The 12,614-nt window shown below is 32.0% G+C and overlaps 1 protein-coding gene across 1 annotated transcript in view; it reads right to left on the bottom strand.

The window, feature by feature from the left end:
* Window positions 1-12,614, bottom strand: part of LOC134695379 (vacuolar protein sorting-associated protein 8 homolog) — a 34,984-nt gene that overhangs the window by 15,982 nt on the left and 6,388 nt on the right. The window contains exons 7-21 of the mRNA XM_063556609.1: window positions 11,153-11,277; window positions 10,790-10,876; window positions 9,928-9,995; window positions 9,459-9,509; window positions 8,824-8,926; window positions 8,462-8,518; window positions 7,577-7,699; window positions 7,278-7,358; window positions 6,082-6,165; window positions 4,226-4,423; window positions 3,408-3,545; window positions 3,034-3,126; window positions 2,344-2,390; window positions 835-1,057; window positions 96-237 (exon numbers count right to left, since the gene is read on the bottom strand). Of these exons, the coding sequence (XP_063412679.1) occupies window positions 96-237; window positions 835-1,057; window positions 2,344-2,390; window positions 3,034-3,126; window positions 3,408-3,545; window positions 4,226-4,423; window positions 6,082-6,165; window positions 7,278-7,358; window positions 7,577-7,699; window positions 8,462-8,518; window positions 8,824-8,926; window positions 9,459-9,509; window positions 9,928-9,995; window positions 10,790-10,876; window positions 11,153-11,277 (1,620 nt within the window). The remainder of the gene's footprint in view (window positions 1-95; window positions 238-834; window positions 1,058-2,343; window positions 2,391-3,033; window positions 3,127-3,407; window positions 3,546-4,225; window positions 4,424-6,081; window positions 6,166-7,277; window positions 7,359-7,576; window positions 7,700-8,461; window positions 8,519-8,823; window positions 8,927-9,458; window positions 9,510-9,927; window positions 9,996-10,789; window positions 10,877-11,152; window positions 11,278-12,614) is intronic.

Here is a 12,614-nt window from a genome sequence, read left to right as displayed (position 1 = left end):
ACTTTCTAACCTCCCGCATATATTTTAATGGAATAGCCCTACAAAACAAGACAACAGAAAGTGTTTTCTTTGCAGTATAAACCTAGTGTTAATACCTGTGAGCTGTTTCCCAGTATCAACAGCAGACCTGAGAACAGTAAGTAATTCTTCTAATGGTGTGGTAAAATCCCTCATTCCTTGGTTGTACACATAAATTATAGCATCATATAGACCATGGCTCCAACATAATGATACAACCTATCAAAATTAACAGAACAATTTAAGTCCTCATGCATTTTTCTAATTATAAAATTTATTGTTCAAATGTGTAAATAATTATTGACTTATCTACCATGTAGGTAAGAAAGATATTTAGAGAAACTGAAGGTCATTGGTCGAAAGATCTAAACAATGGTTTAATTCCTGCAATAATATCAAATCGTATACATTTTGTGTATTAGATTGTGTGCTTGTATTGAGTCAGACTATCTTGACAATGTTATTTATAATGTTTGTCTTTTCTGGAGAATTCAGTTGCTGGTGGTTGATCTGTTGCAGTAATTGGCATTATTGTATTCAGTATCTTTGGCTATTCTTGAGATTTTTTGTTTTTTATCCATTTTTAACAGTATATAAGTTTAATGCAATTTTCATAACATGTCGAGACTTTTGTTGGTATAGAGTATATCACATAGGATAATGTCTAGATGTTTTTTCCTGTTTTCTTATTTTGTTGGGTTTTAGTCTCGAAAACGTACACCAAATGTTTTTTTTATTTTATAGCTAAATCATCTAAAAGAACCAACGATGCAGACAAAACTATTTAACCATTAATATTTTTTGACATTGACATACCTGATGAATATCTAAACTAGTGACTTCTAGATGAACTATACAGGCCTCTACACTCTCTAACATCTCACGACTCTGGTAATGGTCTACAAAATCCTTCATAACAGACGGAGGAATCGACATGAGCTTATCTCCAAGGATATACGGCTCAAGACATTCTAAGAACGTTCCCATAGCAATCATATCTTCACTAAATCGCTCATAGATTCTCCCAAACAGGATATCTCTGTTAAAAACCAGAAAAATTCAACATGATTTAGAAATATGGAAATTTTCAAATGTTTGTAAAGTAAAATCAAATCATAAAACTTTTAAAAACAATAACAATTTTCATAGATTCATTGGGAGCTAATTACATGTTTTGCAAAATGAGGATGCAATAGACAACACATACATAAGGTCTGTTAAATCTCAACTCTATGTGATTTAGGTTTTGCTACACAAGGTGCCTTCATTGATCTTTTTGTTGAAATGGCTACTCTGATTTTATAGTATTGGTGAGAAGCTGTCTCTTTGATACATATATACCTAACTTCCTGTTCTTATCAAACTTGCAATGATTATAATAATACAATTCCTGTTTGAATGGTTTTACAATAGACATTTTGGTGCCCTTTATAGCTTGCTGTCTGGTGTAAGCAAAGGCTCCATGTTGGAGGCTGTACTTAAACCTATCATTATTTATATTTCCAAATTGTGAATTGGATGGAGAGTTGTCTCATCTTAGTATATCCATCAAACTTACGTTCTGTTTAGATACAGACAATGATCTACACAAACTGGGACTATATCTATCAAACTTACGTTCTGTTTAGATACAGACAATGATCTACACAAACTGGGACTATATCTATCAAACTTACGTTCTGTTTAGATACAGACAATGATCTACACAAACTGGGACTATATCTATCAAACTTATGTTCTGTTTAGATACAGACAATGATCTACACAAACTGGGACTATATCTATCAAACTTACGTTCTGTTTAGATACAGACAATGATCTACACAAACTGGGACTATATCTATCAAACTTACGTTCTGTTTGGATACAGACAATGATCTACACAAACTGGGACTATATCTATCAAACTTACGTTCTGTTTAGATACAGACAATGATCTACACAAACTGGGACTATATCTATCAAACTTACGTTCTGTTTAGATACAGATAATGATCTACACAAACTGGGACTATATCTATCAAACTTACGTTCTGTTTAGATACAGACAATGATCTACACAAACTGGGACTATATCTATCAAACTTACGTTCTGTTTAGATACAGATAATGATCTACACAAACTGGGACTATATCTATCAAACTTACGTTCTGTTTAGATACAGACAATGATCTACACAAACTGGGACTATATCTATCAAACTTACGTTCTGTTTAGATACAGACAATAATCTACACAAACTGGGACTATATCTATCAAACTTACGTTCTGTTTAGATACAGACAATAATCTACACAAACTGGGACTATATCTATCAAACTTACGTTCTGTTTAGATACAGACAATGATCTACACAAACTGGGACTATTGTCTGAAATGATAAAAGGATAAAATGAGAAGTTAAGTTTTGATGTACCATATTCATAATATTTTACTATGATTTGATATTTTTGTATTTTTCCTCTGCGTTCTGAATCAGGGTCTCCTATATAGGGAGTAACATGTAATTTCACGCTGTCAAAAGTTAAAGCATATAAAGCAATGCTTGAAATAGTTATCTAAAATCCAATAAGGGCCTATAAATGTTGCAAACTTTAATGACCTGTTTATTTATTTTGACTTTATTGCCCTTTGGTTTCTTTGCTTTGTGTCATTAAATTGATGTCTTCTAGACATATACCCCACAGGTCCTTTTATTTGTAAAATCTTCATAATGCTTTAATAAATACAAATGGAACCTTTGATTTACCTATATAAATACATATTAGATCTTATTAAAAAAAAAACATTTTTTTTGGCAAAATGCCTGTCATGCCAAAAAGAAATATTGAAACTTGGACAAATTTAGTAACTAATGTATTGGGAGGGTTAGCCACCATGATGTTTTTGAATGTTGGCAATAGGGTTGGAACCAAATACAATTCAGTAACAGTTGGCTATAAAACTATGGGTGATTGAGTATAATATGAGTGGTGTCTATTCCCCCACAAATTTACCACTAGAATAGCTCTTACCATATAGTACTCCTCTAGCTCCTCCATCTTGCCTTTTTCTGGACATAAAGTAGTCATAGACAGATCAACATAGTCAAACAGCATGTCCAACATCTGAAAGAAAACAGGATTGACAAGATTTGTGATTAAATGCTAATGATTCTCCCATATTTTTTATCTTAAGTTCAAAGAAAGATAATTTTTTGCACAATTATCATTATTGTAAAATTTGTGAGAGGATAAAGATTTATGAAAAAATGAAAATTTGCTTCTAATTTTTTATTTCATTATTTGTATGCATGATTCCAGAAATCACAATAGATTATAATTTACCTGTTACAAGTACCAATAATCTATCAGTAATTTGCTGTATAAATTTCCTTTAAAACACTTACCAGATCAGCAACAATCTGTTTCCTCTTAGCAGATGAACCAGTCAGTCCAACAACTGCTTTAGCATTGCCCTCATAGAATGAAAGAGCCAAGGCCAGAGCATCTTGGTATTTATTCTGTTTAGCTAGCACATCTATTCTCTGTAAAACCAAGAAAGTAGACACTTCTAAGTTTGAACAGTATGAATTTACAAAAAAAACAAGGTCTGATTTTGTTCTCTCTTTAGAATACTGAAATTGTAAACGAAATGTGCAGGAAGTTACAAGTATTTTCATACTAATAGATATAGGAAGATGTGGTGTGAGTGCCAATGAGACAACTCTCCATCCAAATAACAATTTAAAAAGTAAACCATTATAGGTTAAAGTACGGCCTTCAACACGGAGCCTTGGCTCTAAGCATTCTCCTACATTTATTAAAAGTATGAAACAGTTCATTCATCATATTGAAAAAATCAAAGTCAAGAAATTGCCTGAAAGACCCAAACAAATTTTACAAATCTTTGTCAGGCTGACCATACATTAAGTTATGTTTTTTAGTAATACTGGATACAAGTGAACTGAAACTACTAATTTTGTTAAAAAAATTCAAATATCAGCAAACAAGAAATTAAGCATCCAACAGATCTGAAAAGGGCTAATACCATACAGCTTCTTACTCAAGTACTTGCAACAAATGGTATTATAACGACTGCAGTCAATTTTGTTATCTTTCAACAAAATGAAAATTAGAAATATATTATTAATAGTGTAAACCTGTCTATCAGTATTAACATTAATAAGATGAATCTTAAAATATATTGAAGAATGTTTCTACTGACCTCTCGCCATGACCTCAGTGTATATAGATGAACTGTTTTAGTACCCAGTATAAACAATTGCCCATTATGGCTGACAATGGTCTGGTAACATGCTTTCTCTCCAGCAAAGGCCAAGGCTTGACTGACATTGCCACCAGTGGCTAGAGATTTGAAGTGGCTTGTGTTGTAGACCAACATAACTTCTGATACATCTATCACCTGTTAAAAATGTAGTAAATATAAATTTAGAAATGATAAGAAGGTTTTTATCAGTGCCAATAATGGGAGTGCATGGGTGAGTATAGAATAATGAACTGTCAATCTGTTATCTGATAAATTTATCTGTATGCAGCTTTTCTAGCAATCAAAATAATTATTCTCCAATTTTTTATTGTTCTTCAAAAATTGCAATAATAATTTATAATGCACGCAAACATATCTGAATTTACAGTTATTGTAATGACTTAGTGAACTATAAATCCAGGAATATATACAGAAACTGATTTCGTCCCCTGACAGACATATGGTCAGCTCAAAAGATTGAAAGACTGTCTAATTTACAACAGTGAGTTTGTGAATCAGGAACATTTTAAGTTTGATATATTGAAAAGAAACCTGTCTCCTAGCAGGCCCGTAGCCAGGAATTTCCAAAGGGGGGTTCGTTGGACTCACAAACTCGACTTTAACAGTCACAATTCGAACAGAACATTGACTTCAACAGTGCTTATTTGTTTTCAAGGGAGGTATGGTCTTAGTATGTTTGTAGCTCGTTCAATGCCTTTTGGCATTAGTGATGTTGGATTACTGTAGATGTCTCAGTACATATATATATCCCACATCTTATTTCATTCATAGTACTTCTCATCTGAAATAACAAGTGAAACTGCGAGCTACTGCTCACTAATGATACCCCCGCCGCAAGTGGATAATATAAATAGAGTAAAAATATGCAAGTGTTCAAAAAAGGAAGTTGTCAAGTGATGAATCTGAAAACGCATCACACGGTATAGCTGACTTATATAAATCCTGAAACCAAATTTCAGAAATCCTTGTATTGTAGTTCCTGAGAAAACTGTGACGAAAATTTTCAACTTGGCTATCATGTGTAAAATCATACAATTGTTCGGTAAACAGGAAGTTGTCAAGTGATCAATCTGAAAACGCATCACACGGTATAGCTGACTTAGATAAACCCTGAAACCAAATTTCCGAAATCCTTGTATTGTAGTTCCTGAGAAAAATGCGACGAAAAAATAAATAGTGTAAAAATATACAAGTGTTCGGTTAACAGGAAGTTGTTGAGTGATGAATCTAAAAACGCATCACACGGTATAGCTGACTTATATAAATCCTGAAACCAAATTTCAGAAATCCTTGTATTGTAGTTCCTGAGAAAACTGTGACGAAAATTTTCAACTTGGCTATCATGTGTAAAATCATACAAGTGTTCGGTAAACAGGAAGTTGTCAAGTGATCAATCTGAAAACGCATCACACAGTATAGCTGACTTAGATAAACCCTGAAACCAAATTTCAGAAATCCTTGTATTGTAGTTCCTGAGAAAAATGCGACGAAAAAATATTCATGGGACGGACTGACTGACGGACTGTTGGACGGACGGACTGACGGACGGACTGATGGACAGACAGAGGTAAAACAGTATACCCCCCCTTTTTTAAAGCGGGGGTAGCGGGGGTATAATAATAACTGTTACTTACCACTTCTTATGTTAAGGTTATCATTGTATCTGATATTTATCCCGTAGCTTATTAGACATTGACTGTCAATTGTCAGGTACAGTTTTCATTCATATTTTTAACTTTGACAGAAATATTTTGGTAAAAAAATTTCTTTTCATTTTGTATGCAAAAACTAACCTCTAACTCTTCTTCAGATCTGACATCTATAACATGTATCTTTTCTTTGGTATCCATGGCAACAAGTGTTCTTGGATTCATCCACTATAAGGAAAAAGACACAAGTTAAATGTTTAACCCTGCTACATTTTTGCGCCTGTCTCTAGTCAGGAGCCTCTGACCTTTGTTAGTCTTGTATTATTTTAATTTTAGTTTCTTGTGTACAATTTGGAAATTAGTGTGGTGTTCGTTATCACTGAACTAGTATATATTTGTTTAGGAGCCAGCTGAAGGACGCCTCTGGTGAGGGAATTTCTCGCTACATGGAAGACCTGTTAGTAACCTTCTGCTGTTGTTATTTCTATGGTCGATTTGTTGTCTCTTTGACACATTCCCCATTTCCATTCTCAATTTTATTAGTTGTAGTTTTGATAGCATTAGAGAATTATAGGAGAACATTTGTACATTATAAATACAGTTAGCGTCATAAGTTGATAAACTGTTGGCACAGAAATATGTATTTAGACCTGTATGTAATTTTGATATTTTTAAAACAAAAGTTGAAATTAAAATGGCAACCCTTTACTAAGTCAATAGACCATGGATCTTGTGACAAAAGCATCTTCAGATATGTATGCAAATGCTCATACCACTGCTTACCAAATGTATCTTACTAACCATAAGTGGTTACAGCTTGTGATAAGTTCATTGTCAGGGGAACTATTAATGGCCAGTCAAAGACATTGTAAGGTAATTTGACCATTGAAGATTTTATTTATTTTGTAAATACATGGTTTTCATGTTGCCAAACATCTGATATTTTTTACTTTTTAAACTTTTGGTCTAAATTAAACCTGATCGAACCAAGTGTTGTGAACCATTCTGGATCTGTATCTATGTGTATGTCTGTCCCAAGTCAGGAGCCTGTAATTCAGTGGTCTTTTGTTGCTGTATTACATATCTGTTTTTTGTTTGTTTTTTTGCACATTATTTATGCAGTTATTTTTCCCGTTTGTCATTTTGAGCCTTTTAGAGCCAACTATGTGGTATGGGCTTATTGTTGAAGGCCGTTCAGTGACCTATAGTTGTTAATTTCTGGGTCATTTGGTCTCTTGTCTAAGTTGACATATTGGCAATCATACCACATCTTCTTTTTTTATATATGAAATCTAGCATAATACTTTTTGAGTCTAGTGTCCTTGAAATTATTAACTTACGGTAATGTTGAGTAAGTTATATTGTAGCTGTATTTTCTGTAAACCAGTACATTTTATTTCAGCTGCATTCTGACAAATCACCTAAAAAGTACAAGTATTAAAAGAGTTGATCTCTGAGCTCAAGTCTGAATACTTTAGTCAAGAGAACAGCAAATTCAAACTTAAAACATTTAAATAAAAATCTTTAGTACAATTAACTATGAAGAAAAATTCATTTGAAATCAATAGTTAAATAAAGCTGGCTATATAATTAAGTTTTCTAGTTTATAATTTGACTATATGGTAGTACTTATAGTTACTTGATAAAAGTATATTGTAGATTCTCTTGCAAAAGCCAAGACAGGATCAATGACTCTGTCTTTCTCGGACACCTGAATCACAACAAACTGCCAGGCTAGAAGGGGTAATGTTCCAGGACTGCCCTGAAATTGATTAAAGGATAGAAATTAAAGGATACAATGTATTCAGGAAAACCTGTAGACAGGAACCAAACAATACAAGAGAACAAAAGATATCAATGTGATGTTTTATTTCTTGTTATACAATATGTCTGACAGAAAAGGACAACAATAGACTACAATTTTGATTTTTTTTCTTTATATTTTTTCTCGCTTTTATTTTCAGTAAATTAGATTAAGATTTGAAGAATATTTTGATGCATTTCTTACACTTAAAAAATAACATTTTGTACATCAGTTTTGATAATGTCCTGCATGTGCTGATTTTGTCAATTCAATAAAGGCTTGTCTATCTTTCTCTGCCTGTAAGATTAATTAAATACTGTAGTATGTAGTGTAAGATGGTCAAGTTTAGGAATAAGTAAATATTTCACTGAAATTTCAGAAATAAGATCTGAATTAAGTCCTTAAGTCTTTCATTTTGTGAGGGAGTAATTTAGACATCTGTAAACATGGCTAACTGTGATCAAATGTTTAAAAAAAATACAAACAGAAAACTGGTTTCCTTATTCATGACGATTTTTTTTTAGAATAACATGAATAAAATCTGTTGCACATACATAATCAATTATTATCGTTATTGACCTAAAAATTTGAAATTATTTGATGAATTCAAAATTGCACTTATTTGCAATGATGCAATAATTCAGTGTCATACTTTTTAAATTCATGTCCACTTTATTTACTCTTTAAAGCAATTTATTACCTGAAATCAATAAGTCTTACCTTTAATGGGTGAGTGAAGATGACCTTCAGCTGAGGACGAATTATCACCAAGAGGATCTACAAAACAAGAAAGACAACTCTTGATTACAGAAACTATGATCCAAAGACAAAATACATGTAAAATGGCAAACTTCCAGTAAGCACACAATTTTTTTTCTGGATTTTGACAATTTAAAAAAAAATAAAATAAAATTGCGGACCTTCCAAACCTATTTTTGAAAAGTATGTAACTGGAACCACACATATATTTTTTATTTGGCGACTGATTTCCTTCCACCAGAGACCAAATGTAAGCATCTATAGATCACCATACAGTCTTCAACAATCAAAACCCTTTATAACATAATACCAATTTTACAAACCTTGGATAAGGAAGCCATGGCCACTAGTTGTACATCCTGCATGGGATGATCTTTAATGGTAACATTCATATGGAGTGGTTCTATAACACAGACTTCACCACGACTGAAAATAAATCAAAAAATAAATAACAAGAATGTGTCTCCAGAACACGGAAGCCCCACTTGAACTATCATTTTCTATGTTCACTGGACTGTTAAATTGGGGTCAGAACTCTAATTTGACATTAAAATTAGAAAGATCACATCATAAAATACCTCGACCAAAAACTTTAACCTGAAACTGGACAGACAGACAAAAGAACGGACGGAGGAACGGACGCACAGACCAGAAAACATAATGCCCCTCTACTATCGTAGGTGGGGCGTAAAAACATGATAAAGGGAGACTCTGTCCTATTCATTGTTTTGGAAGCTCTGCTGTCAATATTTGTGACATATTATATTTATAATGTATATGTTAATGTATTTATTTATATTTATTTACGAAGAACTATCAACAATATCAAAATCCAGCATACTACCTGTATTAAATAAAACATTTTTTTTTATGTTATTCACTAACCAATTTCATTACCTTTAAAAATGTATGCAACAACACCATAGTGAAAAAATGTTTCTATGACAATAAGTCTTACCTTCCAGAAAACAGACACTTAGATTCACATGTTCTGACACCAATAAGACGTCTGAAATAAATATGGGTAAATAAAAATACAAGTCAAAGATCAGATAATAATATAAATGAGGTAAATAGTCTGGACCAATTAATTTTCTGGTAAAGTCTTTATTTATGCAACTCATTGCAATAAAAAAAGAACACAAATATAAATCATCTGGAAGGATTTGAAACTCTCAGGTTTCCTCTATTAAAATTGATGTGTGAATTTCTATCTATGAAGAAAATTTTTTATTTATGAAGATAAACTTTTACATCATTTAGTGTTTGATGGAAGGTTGTCTCATTACTATTATGCCTCATCCTATTATTTTTACATTGGTCATTTGCTCAAATAAAGTCTATTGGTTTGTAATGTGTGTTTAGGGTGGACTTTGGAAGTCCATTTCCCATCCCCCCAACATCTATTTCATAGGAAATTTTCTTACTTAAATTCCAGTTCAAACACAGATCCACCACTATCGCTGCAGGCAGCTACCACTAAACTGTCTGTAAACTGTCAATTAAAAATACACACCATTACAAGTTATAATCAAATTATTTTACACATGAAATGCACTACAAAGTGACTAGACTATATTGTATCTGTGAATAGTGTGTATTCATCAAAGCTTGAAGGGGCATTAGTTTCATTGTGGATTTCGTTGGTACATGAATCCTAATATCAATAGATTATTTCCTAGGCCTTATGAAGTTAATATGAACAGTTAAAACTAAATATGATATAAATAATTTATCAACAAACATATAGTTTCAAGTTAATTCACAAAATATTAGTATCTATCAAACAGGTGGTCTACTGTTTTAAATTTATATGAAATTTAATTTCTCAAATAAGGTTTGTTTTTGTCTGTTTCAACAAAATCTTGCTGTAATCATGGTAATAAGGAAGTCAAGCATCCTCATCTTGGTAATCACTTTTTTGATTGTTTGATTTGTTTGTTGTTTTTTTCATTTCATTGTTTTGTCAATTCAAAATTCTCACTTTTCACGTTCAAACCCAAATCCACCACTACCAGTTCAAGAAAACCAGTCATTAATTGTGTGATTGCTTAACACTGCAACAGCATAAAAAAGGCTTTATAGCGACAAGCTAGCTATTAATTCTATCAAATCATAATTATAGTTACCAAGCTGTAATGAACAACCTTCTCGAAGGGATTATTTAAATTAACAGTAGCAAATATATAGATTTTGTTTCGAATGGAGGACATTACCTGCAAAAATTCCAAACGTGTAGGTAGCTGTAAGAATTGTTACAGATTATTTCCTACAGTGATTTTGACATACCTTTATATGAAGTACTGCAGTTCCAGGTGGGTGAGCGTCTGCTATTGTTCTTAATAACTTGCCGGTGGTTAGATCCCACATAGTAATCTGAGAGTAAAAACAATGAAATATGTTTGACATTTGTAAAATTCCTAATGAATAAAAGTCCATGAAGGATTCTGAAGGCAGAAATTGACTTTCGTATATTGTAATAACATTGACTTTTTTCTTTATTTGGTAAATTTGATATTAATGGCATTTATTTTATTTTATCTGTCAAATTTATTCATAACTTTATTGACTCAGGGCAGTACAAGTTAGTATGTGAGTAGCAAACATCATTAAACAGCTAAAAAGCATTTTTTAAAGATTTTTTTATATTACCTGTCCTTTGGCAAAGCCACACAGAAGCCTGGTACAATCTTTATTGAATCCTAGAGCTGATACTGATCCATACTGAGACCCCACAGCTGTACTTCCTAGACACCATTTCAATACTTGTTTAGGGTCTGAAACACAAACAAATTAACATATTAAAATATTTTAAATTTGTCCTTACAATAGGGACTTTTCTTAAAATATGTCATATTGATACTGGTCAATTATGAAATCAATATGATAATTTGTATGTTTTACTTGTGTTGTTAGGTTGGTGTCATGGATGGGCATGATTACTGTCTAAAATTAATCAATTACTTGAATAGTTTTTGTTTAATCTATTTTTAAAATACTAATGAACACTGATTTTTAAATGTATCATAATTTTCTCTGGATAATTAGTCATTTTTTTAAAAAGAAAATTGTCAGGGTCATTCTTAACTTCAGTTCAACTTATGTAAGAATTTTTTTCTGAAATCTGGTTCAAATTATGAAAATCCTGAATTTTTTGAAGTATGAACAATGATATTTATATGTATCTAAAATTCACAGGTTTGAAAAAAAGTAGATTGTTTATTGTTTACAATAAATGTGTGTTTAAGAAATAACAGTTGAATGCAAGTACAGAAGACAATGTTCAAAATGGTAAATAAAGGAGTAGGTCCAGTAAGACCCCTTTTTGGCCCCAAAATATAGCAGTTTTACAAAATTGTTAAAATATAAACTTTTCGTTATTTATTGGACAGTAAAATGCTTCTGCTACATAAATATGGGCTGTTTTTGACAATACAATGCACATATATCAGGTACCAGCACCATAAAGTCATGCTAAATTACTGAAATCTTCACAATTCTAACATTTTAGTTAAATTTTAGACGGTTTTCGTGTAAAACGAAAGTGGCCGCATTCGTGTTCATCCTTAATATTGAAATGTAAGTTGTATTTTATGATAATACATAACATATATAAAGGTTGAGGATGAACACGGATGCGGCCACTTTCATTTTTGACAAAAACCATCTGAAAAGTGACATTTTTCAGCATATTTGGTAGATTTTTCATATTTGAGCTTGAATCGGATAGTATTTTATGACTTAATCAGTTCAAATCTTTCACATAAACTAATTGATTCAAATGAAATAGACACTTAAGTGTTTAAAAAGTGGTCAAAATATTTCGTCAGATGAACCTGAAATTTGAGGCCAAAATCGGTCCTTACCGGACCTACTCCTTTCTTTTTGTTATCGTTTTGCATTTTGATAGTTGGCAGTTTTGTTTTTTTTGGCTCACTAAAGCATAGTAGATAGATAGTTTGTTCTCATAAAACATCATAACATATGTGAACTATAATTCAAATGGGCTTTAAAATAACCAGATATGTTGCTCAAGCTTCCCGTTTCTGTGTAGTGTTTTGAAAACAGTTGCCTTCCTTTTGTTATTTTTCTTTTTAGAAAGTTTTGTTTTTTT

Source organism: Mytilus trossulus, chromosome 13 (assembly GCF_036588685.1).
Source record: "Mytilus trossulus isolate FHL-02 chromosome 13, PNRI_Mtr1.1.1.hap1, whole genome shotgun sequence".
Lineage (NCBI taxonomy): Eukaryota > Metazoa > Mollusca > Bivalvia > Mytilida > Mytilidae > Mytilus > Mytilus trossulus.
The sequence above is the reverse complement of the archived record's forward strand: the minus strand, read 5'-3'. Positions and strand labels throughout refer to the sequence as shown.